The sequence below is a fragment of the Pongo pygmaeus genome, chromosome 19 (genome assembly GCF_028885625.2).
Source record: "Pongo pygmaeus isolate AG05252 chromosome 19, NHGRI_mPonPyg2-v2.0_pri, whole genome shotgun sequence".
NCBI lineage: Eukaryota > Metazoa > Chordata > Mammalia > Primates > Hominidae > Pongo > Pongo pygmaeus.
In genome coordinates this window covers 97,229,094-97,247,490 of record NC_072392.2, presented here as the reverse complement: position 1 = coordinate 97,247,490, position 18,397 = coordinate 97,229,094, and the positions used below count along the sequence as shown (strand labels likewise).

General features: G+C 57.0%; 1 protein-coding gene across 3 annotated transcripts; it reads left to right on the top strand.

The window, feature by feature from the left end:
• The first annotated feature begins 1,068 nt into the window (after positions 1 to 1,068).
• Positions 1,069 to 10,395, top strand: LGALS3BP (galectin 3 binding protein). 3 transcript variants are annotated; one of them, XM_054457495.2, is made up of 7 exons: positions 1,069 to 1,464; positions 1,580 to 1,881; positions 4,510 to 4,587; positions 5,567 to 5,758; positions 6,841 to 6,972; positions 8,438 to 8,690; positions 8,952 to 10,395. In XM_054457495.2, exons 3-7 carry the CDS (start codon positions 4,530 to 4,532, stop codon positions 10,078 to 10,080), a joined length of 1,764 nt encoding a protein of 587 aa, XP_054313470.2. In that variant the 5' UTR covers positions 1,069 to 1,464; positions 1,580 to 1,881; positions 4,510 to 4,529; the 3' UTR covers positions 10,081 to 10,395. The 3 variants fall into 3 exon arrangements, with proteins under 3 accessions (XP_054313470.2, XP_063512261.1, XP_054313469.2); XM_063656191.1 differs by lacking the exon at positions 1,069 to 1,464 and having other exon boundaries at positions 1,574 to 1,881; XM_054457494.2 differs by lacking the exon at positions 1,069 to 1,464 and having other exon boundaries at positions 1,742 to 1,881; positions 4,513 to 4,587.
• The last annotated feature ends 8,002 nt before the right edge of the window (positions 10,396 to 18,397 follow it).

The following is an 18,397-nucleotide window of genomic DNA, read 5'->3' as shown; positions in this document are numbered from 1 at the left end:
CTGCCAGCGCTTCCCACCACCCCATGGTCATCGCACACCAGAAAGGCCTTGTGAGCCCCAGGGGAGCAGATACTGATGCTCTGATTCCACGAGGAGGCCTCTGGGTCTTCCGTTTTACCTGCCTGGATGGCTCAGGACTTTCCCGGGCTCTGGGGCTAAAGATTCGGCACCTGAGTTTTAAAACCTTTCCCAGCACTTCCCAGAGATGCCCTCCTGTCCTCTGCACTCCTGTCCTTCCCTGGCCACTTGGGCAGGAGTCATTAGCACTGCTGAGAAGGGATGATGCTGGGGTTTCTGTGCGCCGAGGCCCTTAATCCGGATGAGATGTTTTTAAACTCCCCACAGCCAGTTCTGTTTGCAGCTGTAGCTGCCCCTGGGTCTTCACCGCTCCTCTGGAGGGGATGAGGCAAACCGTGCAGCTGTCTAAAACCTCACACGTTGAGGGAAATAGTCATCGAATGTCTGACCTCTGGGCTGGCTGTCTCGGACTCTAAGCTGCCAGGGAACCAGGGCCTTCCACCCAGTGGGACTGCCTGGGGGCTTTTAAATGCCCCTGCCTGTCCCCCAGTCCCAGAGATGGGGACTTCCTGGGTCTAGGCATTAGGAGTTTGTAAAACTCCCTGATGATTCTTCTGTCCAGCCCAGGCTGAGAACCACTGGTCAGAGGCCTGGGCACATCCCAAGGCTCATCCAGAACCGTGGGGTGCAAGTGACAGAAGCAAGAGAGGCTGCTGATTGCCTCACTGAGCGGTGAAGCCCAGCCTTGACCACGGATTAGGCCAGCTGGACCCAGAAGCTCAGGCCGGGGAGGATGCCTGCTTCCCTCTGCTCTGCCCCACCAGCCCCAGCAGCCTCGGCCCACATCCTCTCAGTCAGAAGCCTGCTCTCACCAGCTGGCTGGGCTCACAGCCCCACCCTGAAACCAGCAGTGTGGCCCGGGGGCCCTGCAGGGCTCAGACAGCCAGGCCTTGGGTGGTTGAAGGCCAAGAGCTGGGGGCCCTCTGGGAACCACACAGCCGGGAGTGGGAGGGGGTGCTCCCCAAGGGACAGTTGAGGTGCTGGCTTTTGGTGGGAGGAAAGGGAATGGGTATGAGCTGGACAGAGCCATTATGTCACCCAGAGAGGCTCTGTCTCCCGCCCCGCTGATGGGGGGACAGTAGGAGAGTGGCCACAGGTCCAGCAGTGGCGAGCACAGGCTCTGGGGTCAGGTGTTGGAGCGGGGTCCAGCTCCTCCACCGGCCAGCTGCATACCTGGTTCTCAGTGCCTCTCTCTCCTGGGGACAGGGGACAGTGCCATGCAACCTTGTGGGGCGCAGGCCCTCTGTGTGGTCAGCATGCCAAGAGCACGGAGAGGGTGGATTTGCACATGAGCAGCCACCTGTGTGGTGTTCACCCAGCCAGCAGTGTGCTAGACCCCGGAAAAGACTCGGAGCGCTCTGTCAGAGTCCACAGTCACACCACGAGGTGCAGACTGTCTGGGCCCAGAGCCTCTGCTTCTTCCCCTCCCGTCCCTCAATCGCCAGCCCCTGACCAGCCTGGTGGCGTTTCCAACTGAGTGTGGCTGTTAGTCCTCTTGCAGGCCTTGCTCCAGCCAGACTCCAGCCTTGGGCCTCTGCCAGCCCAGCACTGATACCCATGGGCAGAGCTGAGACAAAAGAGAGGGGCCCTGGGGAGTATCAGCAGCAGCCAATCCCGGAAGACATCTATGTCAGGTGGTTTCTGGAAATCGAAAGTAGACTCTTTTCTGAAGCATTTCCTGGGATCAGCCTGACCACGATCCACAAGGGGAGAGGCTTCTGGGACGAAGGACCAGTCTGCAGAGGGCTCCTGTGGCTGGAAGCGAGGAGGCTCCAGCACAGCCATCGCAGCTGCCCCAGCCAGGTAAGCTCCTGCCTCTAGCTCTCAGGTGGGCACCCCTCTCTCTCTTTTTTTTTTTTTTTTTTTTTGAGACAGGGTCTCACTCTGTCACCCAGGCTGGAGTACAGTGATGCAATGTCCACTCACTGCAGCCTCCGCCTCCCGGGTTCAAATGATTCTCTGCCTCAGCCTCTCAAGTAGTTGGGATTACAGGCGCATGCGCCACCACGCCCAGCTAATTTTTGTATTTTTAGTAGAGACAGAGTTTCGCCATGTTGGCCAGGCTGGTCTCAAACTCCTGACCTCTGGTGATCCACCCGCCTTGGCCTCCTAAAGTGTAGGGATTACAGGTGTGAGCCACCGCACCCAGCCAGGGCACCCCTCTCTCTACACAGGCAAGTGGGGGTCATGCCTCCTTGTTTGCACATAGGCCTGGAGCTGGGGATCCAGGGCTTCTGGGCCCAGCAATAATCATTGCTGCTCCCAGGCCCACAGGGCCTCTGTGTACAGTTGGGCAGATTGCTCACTGCACAAGGATACCAGCCAAAGGGCAGGTGGGTTAGCATTCAGCCTGGCCCTCTCTCAGGCCTGCACCCACTCCAAGGAAGAGCACCTTTTTTTCTGATTTACACGAAGGGGCCAACACAGGCAGCCAGGTCTCAACTGTATGAAGGAATCAGGCAAAAATAGCCGCTGCCACCCAAAGGGCAGCAAAGCCACCTGCCAGGTGCTTCGTTGCCCACTTTTTTTTTGAGATGGAGTCTTGCTCTGTCACCCAGGCTGGAGTGCAGCGGCTCACTACAACCTCTGCCTGCCGGATTCAAGCGATTCTGTTGCCTCAGCCTCCTGAGTAGCTGGGACTACAGGTGCACACCACCATGCCCAGCTTATTATTATTATTATTATTATTTTGTATTTTTAGTAGAGCTGGGGTTTCACCATGTTGGCAAGGCTGGTCTTGAACTCCTGACCTCAAGTGATCCACCTGCCCCAGCCTCCCAAAGTTCTGGGATTACAGGTGTGAACCATCGCGCCTGGCCAGTTGGCCATTTTTCCAAGGCCCTGAGTTACTCTCCCAGGACAGACAAACCTGGTGGCTACAGAGTGAAGTGGCTGGGGGCAAAAGTGGAGAGGGCGTCCACCCATACCGGCGTGCCTGGGACTGAGGGGTTTCCCAGGACACAGGGAAACTTCAGTGCTAAAACCAGCACAGTCTCCAGCACACAGGATAGGTGGTCACACCCTGGCCCCTTTAGCCATCTACTGACATTGATGCAGGGAGGAGAGGTGGGCTCCCCTGAGCAGACCCCCTGCCTGTGGCGCACTGATTATGGACCTGGAGGCCGTTTGCCTCTCTGGGTGTCAGCTCATTCACTTGTAAGGTGAGGTGTAACTAAGGTGGTTCTCAGGGTCACGGTAAGGCCTCCAGTGGTGCCTGGGGAGCCCCGACAAGGGGTGGCTGCACAGTGCCAGCGAGCGCAAGTCCCAGAGCAAAGCTGCTCACCAGCCAGTGCACCCAGCTCCCAGGGCGCTTGTTCATGCAGACTCCCATGCAGAGGGGCTAGGGCGAGGCCAACCATGACTGCACTTCCGACGAGCCCTGGGGATGCCATTGCAGCCGTCCACCAGGCCCCCTCTGAGCAGCCTCAAGGTCACCAAGCCCAGACTTCCAGCCGGTGCCCACAGCAATGCCACCCAGAGGCCTGCCCCAGGCTTGCTGAACTAAGGGGACAGTGTCAGGTGTCACAGGATTCTTACCGAGCCAGAGAAACCATAACTGTCTCTGCATTAGCAGGGTGTGGGGGAGGGAGGCAGATGAAGACAAAAGCATGGAAATTACACGGAGGCAAGAACACCAGGCCAGAAGGTGGAGACCCGGACCTCCCCAGCCCCGGCCTGAGTGTCAGTGTCTTGGGGATACTTCAGCATTTCCTCCCTGTTCTTCCCCCAGCCTGGCCCACCCTGGGCTGCAGCCCTGACCCTTTTCACCTATCTTCCCCGTCGGAATACCATGGAGCCCCGATGTATCTCCCTGCCACTTATCTCTGTCACCCGTGGCCGGGATTCTGTAGTCCCCTCCCATCCACTCTCCGGGCTGCAGCCTCGTCTCTGCCTGCTGACACCCTCTGGGACGGTGAGTCCCCTCCCATCCACTCTCCGGGCTGCAGCCTCGTCTCTGCCTGCTGACACCCTCTGGGACAGTCCCTGCAGGGGTCTGTTGCCTGAAGCTTAAGGCCCAGATCTTAACCAGGCTCACCCGGCCTCCCAACCTGGGCCCGCGCCCGTGGCCTCCTCCCTCTCCACCCTCCCCGCCCATGCCCGTGTGGCAGCCTTGCCCGGGGCCTGGTGTTTTGAGACGAGCTCACTTGCCTCTAGTCACCAATTCTTGCTGTCCTTACTGCCAGGGGGTGCCCCCAGCCCACCCCTTCATCTAGCCAAGTCTTACACATCCTTCCAGGACCACACTGCAGACCAGGTGAGGGGCCCCCGCGGGGGCACCCGTCACACTTACCGGGACCATAGTGGGCTCTGCAGGAGAGGGACCCCGCCTGCCACACAGCCCAGGTTGGGCTGAAGGGTGAATGAGCAGGCCAGTCCCCGGGCCTCGGGCCATCTGGCTCCCGTACCTCACCCCGCCGCTTCTGTCTGCAGCAGGATCTGGGCATCCAGGCATGGCCATGGCCCCTCCGAGGCTCTTCTGGGTGTGGCTGCTGGTTGCAGGGACCCAAGGTGAGCTGAGCCCCTGGGAAATGCCAAAAGCAGAAGTGTGGAAGGCTGCTGCGCCCTGGGGCTGCGCAGAGCGTCAAGGAGATGTTCTCCCTGGGGCCCGGGGCCCAGCGGTTAGCCAGGTCTTCTCTCCTGCTTGAAGCACCAGGTATCCCAAGTGATGGTGACTTGGAGGTTCCCGGGGACTCACCTGGGTTCAGGTGAGATGCAGGTTATAGAGAGGACACTAGGGAATCCTCCATTCCATCCAGAGGGAACCAGAGGAGCTGATCAAATCAGCAGTCACAGGGGCCGTTGTGAGGTCAATGGCCTTGGACGCAGGTCAATCTTCCAGAGGATCCTGGCTGCTTTTCCTCACATTCTTTACACTGTGAGCCCCTGGAGGCTCATGCTCATCCTGGGGGCTCCATGGAAGCCAGATGTGCCCCCGACTGGATTCAGGCACCCAGCTCCTGCCCGGCTTTGTCAGCTCCTGTAGGGGCTGGAGTGTCGGTGGGCTGAGTCCCAGAAGGACATGTGTGGGGTGGGAATCCCATTATCTGCCCTGGAAACATTCTGCCTGTGCTCCCAGGGGTCCCTAGGCCTGCTGCCCCCATAGGCCAGCACCCCCAAACTGTAGACACCCTCAGGAGGAGTCAGCATGGGGCCTCCATTCCCCTCCGATCCTTCCCTCAGGGTCTTGCCACCTCCATTCCCAGTGCTGGAGAACCCGGGGCTTCTCTGCCCCTGTTCTGTCTGTGGAGTGAAGGGCTGAAACCCCTAAAACAAGGAAAGGCGAGTTTAGCCTCCTTGTGGGGTGGGGGGGCTGTATGTATCTTCCACTCCTCCCTCATGGAGGTGCCCCTCATGGAGAGGCCGGGGGACCTTGAAGCCCTGAAAAACAAGCTCACCAGGGGAGACCCAGGACAGCATATGGGGCCTGGAGGTGTGGGTGGTGGGTGCTGCAGGCCCCAGCCTCATCCTCTCTGGTCTCTGCCTGCAGGCATGAACGATGGTGACATGCGGCTGGCCGATGGGGGCGCCACCAACCAGGGCCGCGTGGAGATCTTCTACAGAGGCCAGTGGGGCACTGTGTGTGACAACCTGTGGGACCTGACTGATGCCAGCGTCGTCTGCCGGGCCCTGGGCTTTGAGAACGCCACCCAGGCTCTGGGCAGAGCTGCCTTCGGGCAAGGTAGGGCCTGCTGTCCCCATCCACCAAGGCTGAGACCCACAGCACAGCCAGCTCCCAGGCGGGGCAAATCCCCTAAGACAAGACAGTTGGGTTTCAAGGACATGCAAATTGGATTCCTATTAATTTAGCAAGAGCAAACACTTTTTTTTTTTGAGATGGAGTCTCGCTCTGTCGCCCAGGCTGGAGTGCAGTGGCATGATCTCGGCTCACTACAACCTCCGCCTCCTGAGTTCAAGTGGTTCTCCTGCCTCAGCCTTCTGAGTAGCTGGGATTACAGGTACCTGCCACGATGCCCAGCTGATTTTTGTATTTTTTAGTAGAGATGGGGTTTCGCCATGTTGGCCAGACTGGTCTTGAACATCTGGTGTCAAGTGATCCGCCTGCCTCAGCTCCCAAAGTGCTGGGATTACCACACCCGGCCTAGGAGCAAACACTTTCGATGGCGCTGAAGGCCTGTGGATCAGGTTCCGAGGGACTGCTCCACCCACGCTTGGCCGGTGACGGTGGCAGGTGCTTGGGCAGGTTCAAGAGCTCAGCTGGGCTCATTCCCTCCGGCCCAGAAACTCCACTCCAGGGAGTTTATCCCCTTGAAACAATTTCCCCTCAAAAGAAAAGTCTGCAGGAAGATTTCCACTGACACAGCAGTTGCGATTCTGGAAAAAAAAAAGAAACAATCCATAAACTATTTAGCAGCAGGGATAGTCACACAATTACAGTATGTGAACCTGATGTTGCAGGGATAGTCACACAATTACAGTATGTGAACCTGAGGTTGCAGGGATAGTCACACAATTACAGTATGTGAACCTGAGGTTGCAGGGATAGGCACACAATTACTATACATGAATGTGATGTTGCTGAAGCAGCCAGTAAGCTTTATAAGCATGAAGGCTAAGTTTATGGCCTGACATTGCAATCACAAATCCAGCCCGTGCTGGAATATCCACCGTGGTTTGCCGGTGAAGGACCTGGACGCAGACTGACCCACACAGCCGGGGCGGGGAACAAAGGGCTGAGTCGCACTGTGGGACACCTGGGTGCAGTCGTCATGCTCCCAGCCCTGCCGTCTGCTGTGTCCACAGGATCAGGCCCCATCATGCTGGACGAGGTCCAATGCATGGGAACCGAGGCCTCGCTGGCCGACTGCAAGTCCCTGGGTTGGCTGAAGAGCAACTGCAGGCACGAGAGAGACGCCGGTGTTGTCTGCACCAACGGTGAGCGGGGGCGCACCTCCCTGCGGAGACCCCAGTGTGCCCTAGGGTCCCGTGGCCCCTGCTCCTCCCAGCACCACCCCCACACACACATGAAGCACACAAAGGTTCCTTTCACTACCGCCTGCTCACTCCACATGGAGAGGCCCAGACGTCCCAAGAGCCCACCAGCTCCCAGTCCCACAGTCCCAGACTCCTCCCCAGCCTCTTCTGGAGAAACACCCAGAACCACCAAGTCTCCGTGCGGAACCCGAGTGTGGGGCAGTGAGCCACAGTTTCAGTGAGCACGACACCTGGCTCCAGCCTGACCTGAAATGCCAGTGTCCGCTCGGAAACACACTTCACAGCACGCGACAGGCTCAAGCCCGTCCTGGCGGAGGGCGTCCCGGCTACTCACAGCCTCAGCTTGCTTCCCCCAGCCCGGCCCAGTTTGGAGGGAACCCAGGCTGCTCTGTGGGTTGGAGCCCCTGGATCTGAGTTTCTTGTTTTTCTTTCGTGCCGAGGTGGCTCTTCCTGGGCTTGCACGTGACAACCTGGGCACTTCCTGCCCACCGCCCTTTGCCAGGAGCTGGAGGCCCCTAAGGCAGGAGGGGTCGAATCCCAGGGAGCCCCTGTGCCCACATGGGATGGACAAGTGGCTGGAGCTGAGCCTGGACTCACAGTGGGGGAAGCCCAGGAGACGCCATGGGGCTGTCGGAGGCCAGGGGAGGCCGGGCGGAGCACACGGGGCCGTGGGTGCGGGGCAAAAGCTCCTGGGGCAGGAGAGCTGTGGTAAGGTGTGCAGGTGGGAGGGAGCTGGGGGTCCTGCCATGGCTCAGGTTTTCGGAGGCCCAGGGTGAGCTCACGTAGTTGAAAGGTCACAGTTACTTCAAAACTACTATATTAGTGGCAAAGAAAAACCTATGAGATTTCATTTTGAGTTAGGCTTTGAGAGGGGCTCAAAGAAGGGGAGAGGGTGCACCACACTGACCCCCGACCCGGGAGCCTCCCATGACTTCTGCAGGCCTTGTCCCCCACAGGAGGCTGCTCGAGGACCCCCGGAGTTCTAAAATGGGGTTGCCACAGGACCCTAACTTTTCAGGCCATCTAAGCAGGCAGTGGTTTTGGTGTCAGTGGTGATTGGTGACCGAGGCTGGGGAGTGGGGGCTCCGGGGTCAGTACCACCAAGTCTCCATGCGGAGCTGCTGCCTGAATCGGGGGAGCAGCACAGAGCAGAGGGCCTAAAGCGGGGGCCTGGACAGGCTTGGCCAGGTCCCAGCTGCTCTTGTTCCGCAGGGCTGGAAGGGGCGGGGTCTCAGGGCCCAGGGATCCGACACTTCCGGTCTCTCTTGTCCCTCATCTTCCCAGGAGCCTTCCAGAGTGGATGAGGCAGCTACAAATCCCTCACTTTCAGATGAAGACGCTGACCCCAGAGAGTGGCAGCACCCCGGCTCCTAACACAGCCCACTTCCCTCCCTCCCCTTCTTAGAAACCAGGAGCACCCACACCCTGGACCTCTCCAGGGAGCTCTCGGAGGCCCTTGGCCAGATCTTTGACAGCCAGCGGGGCTGCGACTTGTCCATCAGCGTGAGTGTGCAGGGCGAGGACGCCCTGGGCTTCTGTGGCCACACGGTCATCCTGACTGCCAACCCAGAGGCCCAGGCCCTGTGGAAGGAGCCGGGCAGCAATGTCACCATGAGTGTGCATGCTGAGTGTGTGCCCATGGTCAGGGACTTTCTCAGGTGAGCCGTCTCGTCCTCAGGCTCTGGGGCCGCCAGGGGCTTTGTCCTCCTCCCCTCTTCAAAAGCACACCCACACACACACACACCTGCACACACTCATGCACATGTACACACGCAGTCACACGTGCACTCACGCAGTTGCACACACGGGCATGCTCACTCCCACGCTGTGTGCACTCGGGTGGCTGTGTTGGACAGGTGGACCCAGGGCTCCCCTGCTGTCCTGTGGGGCCGGCATCCGCTCTCCCTCTTTCTCCCCAGGTACTTCTACTCCCGAAGGATCGACATCGCCCTGTCGTCGGTCAAGTGCTTCCACAAGCTGGCCTCTGCCTATGGGGCCAAGCAGCTGCAGGGCTACTGTGCGAGCCTCTTTGCCATCCTCCTCCCCCGGGACCCCTCGTTCCAGACGCCCCTGGACCTGTATGCCTATGCAGTGGCCACAGGGGACGCCCTGCTGGAGAAGCTCTGCCTGCAGTTCCTGGCCTGGAACTTCGAGGCCTTGACACAGGCCGAGGCCTGGCCCAGCGTCCCCACAGACCTGCTCCAACTGCTGCTGCCCAGGAGCGACCTGGCAGTGCCCAGCGAGCTGGCCCTACTGAAGGCTGTGGACACCTGGACCTGGGGGGAGCGCGCCTCCCATGAGGAGGTGGAGGGCTTGGTGGAGAAGGTCCGCTTCCCCATGATGCTCCCTGAGGAGCTCTTTGAGCTGCAGTTCAACCTGTCCCTGTACTGGAGTCATGAGGCCCTGTTCCAGAAGAAGACTCTGCAGGCCCTGGAATTCCACACTGTGCCCTTCCAGTTGCTGGCCCGGTACAAAGGCCTGAACCTCACCGAGGATACCTACAAGCCCCGGATTTACACCTCGCCCACCTGGAGTGCTTCTGTGACAGACAGTTCCTGGAGTGCACGGAAGTCCCAGCTGATCTATCAGTCCAGACGGGAGCCTTTGGTCAAATATTCTTCTGATTACTTCCAAGCCCCCTCTGACTACAGATACTACCCCTACCAGTCCTTCCAGACTCCACAACACCCCAGCTTCCTCTTCCAGGACAAGAGGGTGTCCTGGTCCCTGGTCTACCTCCCCACCATCCAGAGCTGCTGGAACTACGGCTTCTCTTGCTCCTCGGACGAGCTCCCCGTCCTGGGCCTCACCAAGTCTGGCGGCTCAGATCGCACCATCGCCTACGAAAACAAAGCCCTGATGCTCTGTGAAGGGCTCTTCGTGGCAGACGTCACCGATTTCGAGGGCTGGAAGGCTGCGATCCCCAGTGCCCTGGACACCAACAGCTCCAAGAGCACCTCCTCCTTCCCCTGCCCGGCAGGGCACTTCAACAGCTTCCGCACAGTCGTCCGCCCCTTCTACCTGACCAACTCCTCAGGTGTGGACTAGACGGCGAGGCCCAAGGGTGGTGAGAACTCAAGAACCCCAGGACCCCCTCACTGCAGGCTCCCCTCCTTGGCTTCCTTCTTCTCTGCAACGACCTTCAACAACCGGCCACCAGATGTCGCCCTGAGCTCTCAGCTTCAAGAAATTACTGGAAGGCTTCCACTAGTGTCCACCAGGAGTTCTCCCACCACCTCACCAGTTTCCAGGTGGTAAGCACCAGGACGCCCTCGAGGTTGCTCTGGGATCCCCCCACAGCCCCTGGTCAGTCTGCCCTTGTCACTGGTCTGAGGTCATTAAAATTACCTTGTGGTTCCTACATTTGTTTGTACAGAAAGTGTTGTTGGGTCCATAACGTGTTTAGACATCAGGTGTGCCAGGCTCTGGGGGACAGGTCATGAGGCAGAGTCCCTGTCCTTGTGAAGCTACGGGCTAGCAGGGAAGACAGGGAACAGGAAGCACACCTCCCAACCTGGAGCAATGACACAGTGGGACACGAGCAGGAGGGTGCATGCCACTGCATGCGTGCACATGGGTGTGTGATTGCATGTGCATAGGCGTGTGTGTGCTCATGGAAGTCTGGCTGTGACGGGTGTCCTCACCCCTTATCTGGGTGGGTGTGCTTTTAAAATTTTATTTATTTATTTTTGAGACAGAATCTTGTTCTCTCGCCCAGGCTGGAGCATAGTGGTACGATCTTGGCTCACTGCAACCTCCACCTCCCGGTTTCAAGCGCTTCTCCCGCCTCAGCCTCCTGAGTTGCTGGGACTACAGGCATCTGCCATCATACCTGGCTAACTTTTATATTTTTGTAGAGACAGGGTTTCACCATGTGGGCCAGGCTGGTCTTGAACTCTTGACCTCAGGTGATCCACCCACCTCAGCCTCCCAAAATGCTGGGATTACAGGCGTGAGCCACCGTGCCTGGCCTATGGGTGGGTGTGCTTTTGCGAGCACTACCTCCTGCTCACGTCCGATGGGAAAGAGAGGCTGCTGAGGCGGCAAGGTCAGGGCTGCACCTCCGGCGGGGCGATCGGGTCTCTGGAAGACATGACCGGGCTGGGTCGTGGAGAGCAGCAGACTGTGGAAGCTGGGAGGAGAGAGAACGAACAGCAGGAGTTAGGAAACTTCGCTCTGGAAATCCTGGTCCACAGGGGCAGGGGACAGAGATTCTCATCTCAGCCTTGTAAGAGTGAAGAATTGGAAACATCAATACCCACCAACAGGCGCTTGACTGCAAATAAAAGGCATCTCCCCTGGGCTGAGTGAGGTGGGGAGAGGTGCGCTGGAAGATCCTGGGAACCACAGAGTCTCAGGGGAGGCTGGGGGACCCACTGGATGCTGGGGGACATCCGTGACAATGCCACAGCAGGTTCTGGGCACAGAACGTCGCTCACCACCAACAGGAATTCAAAACTGCCCCTGCTTCTCCAGGGCCTGTTGCAGGCACAGAGTCGCCAGGGAGGCACCTGCTGGGCCGAGCTCAGGCTGGCACCTGCCGCTGTGCCAGGGTCTGGGAGGACAAGAGTGTGGCCTCTGGAACAGGAGGTGGCACAGGGGCTCCCCTAACGGGAGGGAGGTTCAGGTGCTGAACAGCCAAGACGGCAGCAGACGCCCCACCCACCCTCTCCCCACGGGTGCTACAAGGAACAAAAGCAGGCTCACAAAACCTCCTGCCTTCGAAGGCAGCTGCTCCCTGTACTGGAGGGAGGCCCCTGCTCCCCCAACCCCCCACCTCCAGATCCTGCGTCCAGCCCAGGTCCACCATCCTGGCAGGACATCCCCTCCTCCTCCACATGTGTTTTGTTTGTTTTGAGACAGGGTCTTACTCTGTCGCCCAGGCTGGAGTGCAGTGGCAGGATCTCGGCTCACTGCACACTCTGCCTCCTGGGCCCAAGCAATTCTCCTGCCTCAGCCTCTGGGACTACAAAGTACTTGGGACTATAGATGTGCGCCAGCAGGCCTGGCTAATTTTTTTTTCTTTTTTTGTATTTTTAGTAGAGTCGGGGTTTTGCCATGTTGCCCAGGCTGGTCTCAAACTCAAGCAATCTGCTTGCCTCTGCTTGCAAGGATGAGCCACTCTGCCCGGCCTATCTCCTCCACCTCTATTTTGATCCTATTGACATTTTAGCAACCGAGGGGCCACATCGCCATGGACCACCGCCGAGACCACTACTGGGGACAAACTACAATAAGATCAGGAAAAAGAAGGAAAAGCGATGTCAGGGTAGAGGCGTGGCAGACATGGCAAAGATCAGAATCACAGCCTCAATTTCTCGAGTCAGTCCCAGGACCACAGCAGCTCTCTTCTCTCCCGCTCCGTGCTCCCTGGCATCTCAGGGCCAGGGAAGGTAACTGGAGTCTTCCTTCCAGGGAACTCTGAGCTCCGTGGGTCCTGTCTGCAAGGGAGGCTGTAGCCCTGTGTGGAGCTGGGAGATGCAGGAGTTTGAGAAGTCACTTGAGTTCTTCCGTGCTGCTTGCAGTTTTGAGCGGCAGCCCTGTTCCCCCGGGACAGTCAGGACCGACCATCCCAGCCTCCGAAACGCTCCTCCCTTCTTCACCTGTTCACCCACAGGCACCGTGGTCCCAGAGGCGAATCCCCATCTTCACTGCCAATTGGAAGGAACATGGAGATGTCTTGTGGTGGAAACATTCCTCTCTTGGGTGTAAAACCCCTATGTCGGCTGGGTGTGGTGGCTCACACCTGTAATCCCAGCACTTTGGGAGGCCAAGGAGGACGGATCATGAGGTCAAGAGATCGAGACCATCCTGGCCAACATGGTGAAAACCCCCCCAATACAAAAATTAGCTGGCGTGATGACATGCACCTGTAATCCCAGCTACTCAAGAGGCTGAGGCAGGAGAATTGCTTGAACCTAGGAGGTGGAGGTTGCAGTGAACCAAAATCACACCACTGCACTCCAGCCTGGTGACAGAGCAAGACTCTGTCTCAAGAAAAAAAAAAAAAAACAGAACCCAGGTTTCAGGGACTAGAAGCAGAACCTTTGCAGTAGGTGATGGGTGCCCTACTCAGGGCCCCATGGCTCACACCTGTGCGTTCTGAACAAGGAGAACTGCAGATGGGCTCCTTGAGCTGGTGCGTCCACAGGTGGAGGGCAGCATTTTCTTGTCTACAGGGAGGGAGGAAAGGATGATTTAGGGGATCTGGAGGCAGGGACTTCCAGGGCTGTCTCATCTGCCGTCCAGCACGTCCGCAGAGCCAGGCTCTTGCATTTTTCCCTTCACTGACCTCCTGAGCCTGAGGTTTCATCCCAGCCTTCCCGTTTCATGAGCCCTTGAATGTGTGATGGGTGACACATGTGACCATGAGCCCGCGGCCTGACTGCAGCTCCTGAGTCACCTGCATGTCTGTGGGTGGCCAACAGGGCGGGAAAGGTGTTGAGTCAGTGAAGGGCTGGTGGCACTGAGGGCCGTATAGGATGGGGGCATTCAGATCTAGAATAAGTGTTGATTCCTGGGGAGCAAGCGGCTGCCTCCTCTGATGGAAGGGGTCGGCTTCAAGCCACGGCCTTCAGGGAGCCGGAGCTCCCCATGGGCATCGAGGCACCGAGCGAAGGCCCAGGAGCGCCAGGTCTGCTCCCATCAGCCTTGGTGACACGGCAGTGGTGAGCCCGTGCAAAGCCTCCCTCCCCATGGGCCACCTCTCAGCACAGCAGGCCCTGGAGGCTACCTGTCCCCACACCCCGGGGTAGGCGCCCCAGCATGGGACTGCAGTGGGGCCTTTCAGGGAACAGTCAGGGGACAGAAGCATCCTCATCTCCGTGGCCATCCCAAGACGCTGGTCCCTGCTTTCTTCCCAAAGCTCACAGCTACTCATTCTTCCATCCTCCTCCCTCCAGCCCTGGCATCTCTGATCAAACCCTGAGCTGCTTCCACAGGTCACGTGGCCTACGCCAGCTTCCCTCCATCCACACGGAAACTGAGATTGGCCACTCAGGGTTCTGCCCAAAGCGAGGTCCCCTTTCTGCTGGGCAACAGGCCACTCCCACCTGGAATTAGCCTGCAGTGCAATCTGAAACAGGCTTGTGTTTCTCCCACCTCCGTCACCGGTATTAGGGAATGCCCCATCAGGCCCCGGGGGAGGCCCCCGGTGCCCTGGGTGGAGGGTGGGGTGACCTTGGCACAGATGCAAATCACCCAGGTCTCCAGGGACTGCCCACGCTCCTGAGGGCCACGTCCACCTGTGTCCTTCCAGCTCATGGAGGGCAGCTCGTGACCCATGCTTGAATGTTTGGGCCAAAGCTGATTGTGCTGGAAGGAGTGAGTCTCCCTGCCAAAGAGGGCCCTGCTCAGCTCCAAACCGCTGGATGCTCCTGGGTGGTCCTCCCAGTGGGCCTGCCGCAGGCCCCTCACGCCATCAGCATAGCTTCCTGCATCTCAAACCCCACATCCTGGCCTAACGAATCTTAAGGCCACAGGCAAGGCAGCTGCACCAGCACACAGTGGCCTCATGCTCTGACACCAGACTTGGTTCTCTAGTGAAGAGGCAGGAGCCACTCCCCAAATAAGGCATGTGTCCCCTCAAAAGTCCACAGAGATCTAGCCAAGATTGGGCCCGTTTCTAAGGGACCAAGGGGCACACACATAGGGCACCCACTGGGGTTCAATTTGGTCCAGTGTGACGACCGTAGCGTGATGAGTTGGCAGGAAGCAGAATGAGACAGCGGGTGTACTCCTGAGGCAGGACACGTGTGTGTGCATGTGTGTGTACGCGTGTGTGCGTGTGGACGCAGGAGAGAGACAGACCGAGATAGGGAGAGCGGGAGGGAGCTGCCGTCAGCAACTGCTGCATCCACGTGCGGGGTGTGCTCATTTACTCCAATCAGCCACATCTGAAACAGTGGCAGCGCCGTCTTCATCTGGTGTAACTCACGAGAAGCTACTCACCAAGTCCTCAGGACAGCCGCCGAACCCCTGCCCTGGAGCTCAGTCGCCGGGTTCATGGCCAAGAGCCTCTTTGGGGAAGGCCAGGAAGCGGATCCTTGGTACTGTAAGTCCTTGTCATTTTATTACAGAGTCCTTTCTGTAAGAGATTTGACCACCCTTCCTTCCAAGGCGCTCTGGGTGATCCAGGAAATGGGTGAGAGGCCAGGACTCTATTGTGATGGCGCAAGGTCTCTGTTCACCAGATCTGGAGCTTTTCTTTCTTTTTTTTTTTTTTTTTTTGAGACGGAGTCTCACTCTGTCCCCCAAGCTGGAGTGTAGTGGCACAGTCTCGGCTCACTGCAACCTCCACCTCCTGGATTCAAGCGACTCTCCTGCCTCAGCTTCCCGAGTAGCTGGGACTACCGGCGAGCACCACCACACCCGGCTGATTTTTTTGTATTTTTAGTAGAGACGGTGTTTCACCATGTTGACCAGGCTGGTTTTGAACTCCTGACCTCGGGTGATCTACCCGCCTCAGCCTCCCAGAGTGTTTGGGATTACAGACGTGAGCCACCGCGCCCATCCCGGATCTTGAGCTTTTCTAACGCTACAGATCACGTGAGGGTTTTGCAAGCTGCCTGCCTGTTTTGGTCCTGTGCACCTCCTCCTTGTGGCCATCAGGAAGCATTTCAATTGCGGCATCTCCAGAGGGCCTCTCTGACCTACACAGAGCAGCCGCAGGGAATTTTCTAGGAGACTGGTTCCTCCTTCCCTGCACATTTCCCTGGGCGGGCTTTGCGGGAGGAGAGCTTCCTGGGTCTGTCCAGAGTCGAGGCCAGCAATTGACTGCACACGGCACACACTCCAGGGCACCTGGCTCCTCGATGCCTTGGATTCTTTTCTCTACAATACACTGAGGAATTCACGGGCCATCCGTGACTCCAGTTTTCAGTCAAGCAATTGAGAAGATAATTAGCACTGCTCCCAGCTGCTCAAGCTAGTGCACAACGCCAGAATCTCTCATGCATGCACCTGTACTAGATATTTTTAGCTTCAGCTCCCTGTCATGAAAGCCCAACATAGCAGGGACTCTATATGACATTTTTCTTTATTTTCTGACACATAAAAGGGAGAAGGCATCCTTTCTGGAGGTAGACTTCTTCCATTTGTACACCATTATTGTATGCCTGCCACCCTCAAGGCTACCCTCATGATCTACAGTGGCTGCTGAGATTCCAGCTATCACTTCTGCCTTTCAGGCAGCAGGAAGAAGGTAGCAGAAAAGGACAAAACTTTTCCCATCGTCTATCCCGAGACTGAGCTCCTCTTTATTTTTATTTTTTTGAGACAGTGTCGCACTCTGTCACCCAGGCTGGAGTGCAATGGCGTGATCATAGTTCACTGCTGCCTTGACCTCCTGGGCTCAAGCGATCCTCCCACCTCAGCCTCCTGAGTAGCTGGGACCACAGGTATGTGCCACCATGCCCAGCTAATTTTTGAGTTTTTCTAGAGATGGGGTCTTGCTATTTTGCTCAGGCTGATCTCAAATGCCTCAGCTCAAGCAATCCTCTCGCACGGGTCTGCCAAAGTGCTGGGATTACAGGCGTGAGCCACGGCACCCTACCTGCCAGTGAGATTTTTAAAAACCATTTTATTGGTATATTACACACACACATGTGGGAAGCGTAGAGCTTGGTTAATTGTTGTGTTACATGTAAACACTGCTGGCACCACCCCTCGGATAGAGATACCGAACCTTTCCCTCACCCCAGAAGGCTCTCTAGGTCAGAACCTTCATCATGGAACCACTAAATCTGATTTCTGTCGACACAGAGTAGTTGTTCCTGCTCTTGAACTTCATGTAAATGGAATTGTACCTAAGAACCCACTCCTTAGTGTCGTGTTAGCCTTTTTGGCTTCCATACAATGCCTATGAGATTCGCACACGTTGTTCTTTGTAGCTGAAGTGAACCCCGTTACGTGACTATACCACAGGTTATCAACCCAGTCTACGGGGGATGGGCATTTGGGTTGTTTTCAGAGGGTGATTTTCGTTGTTGTTGTTGTTGTTATTATTTTGAGTAAAGCTCCTGTTAACTTTTTTTTTTTTTGAGACTGAATTTTGCTCTCGTTGCCCAGGCTGGAGTGCGGTGGCACGATCTTGCCTCACAGCAACCTCTGCCTCCTGGGTTCAAGAGATTCTCCTGCCTCAGCCTCCCAAGTAGCTGGGATTACAGGTGTGCACCACCACACCCAGCTAATTTTTGTATTTTTAGTAGGCAGGGTTTTACCATGTTGGCCAGGCTGGTCTCAAACTCCTGGCCTCAGGTGATCCACCCGCCTCAGCCTCCCACAGTGCTAGGATTACAGGTGTGAGCCACTGTGCCCAGCCTTGTACTAATTTTTTTTTTTTTTTTGAGACGGAGTCTCGCTCTGTCGCCCAGCCTGGAGTGCAGTGGCACCATCTCGGCTCACTGCAAGCTCCGCCTCCCAGGTTCACGCCATTCTCCTGCCTCAGCCTCCTGAGTAGCTGGGACTACAGGCACTTGACACCACGCCCGGCTAATTTTTTTTTTTTTTTTTTTTTTTGTATTTTTAGTAGAGATGGGGTTTCACCATATTAACCAGGGTGGTCTCGATTCCTGACCTCGTGATCCGCCCACCTCGGCCTCCTAAAGTGCTGGGATTACAGGCATGAGCCACTGCACCCAGCCAGCCTCATACAAATTTTTATACCAGCCAGTGTTCTTAGTTGCAACCAACAGAAACCACCTCTGGTTAACTTAAACAGAAAAAAAGATTTATGGAAAAAATTATGAAGCTCACAGAATTGATAGGAAGGCTAAGAGTTGAGCAGGAATTAAGTAAGGTGGCTGTGCGGTTAACTTTTGCTAAGTAACAAACTGCTTCAAAACTCACTGGCTGAAAACCATAAAAATAATAACCATTCATCCGCCTTGACCCTGTGGGTTGTCATTTCAGCTGGGCTCACCTGGGAGGGCTCACCTTTGCTCCCCATGGTGTTGTCTGGGCTCACTTATGTCAGAGGCCTCACCTGGGATGGCTGGAAGAGCTGGGAAGGTGGGGCCCCTCTCTCCATAGGGTCTCATTCTGGTGGTCCCATGGTAGCAGTGTTCCATGATGTGGAATGCAGAACCTTTTTTTTTTTTTTTTTTTTCTGGTTGGGCACGGGGCTCATGCCTATAATCCCAGCACTTTGGGAGGCCAAGTTGCACAGATCACTTGAGGTCAGGAGTTGGAGACCAGCCTGGCCAACATGGTGAAACCCCGTCAAAAATTAGCCTCACGTGATGGCACGTGCCAGTAATCCCAGCTACTGGGGAGGCTGAGGCAGGAGAATCACTTGAATCCAGGAGGCGGAGGTTGCAGTGAGCTGAGGCAGAGCTTGCAATGAGCTGAGATCGTGCCACTGCAC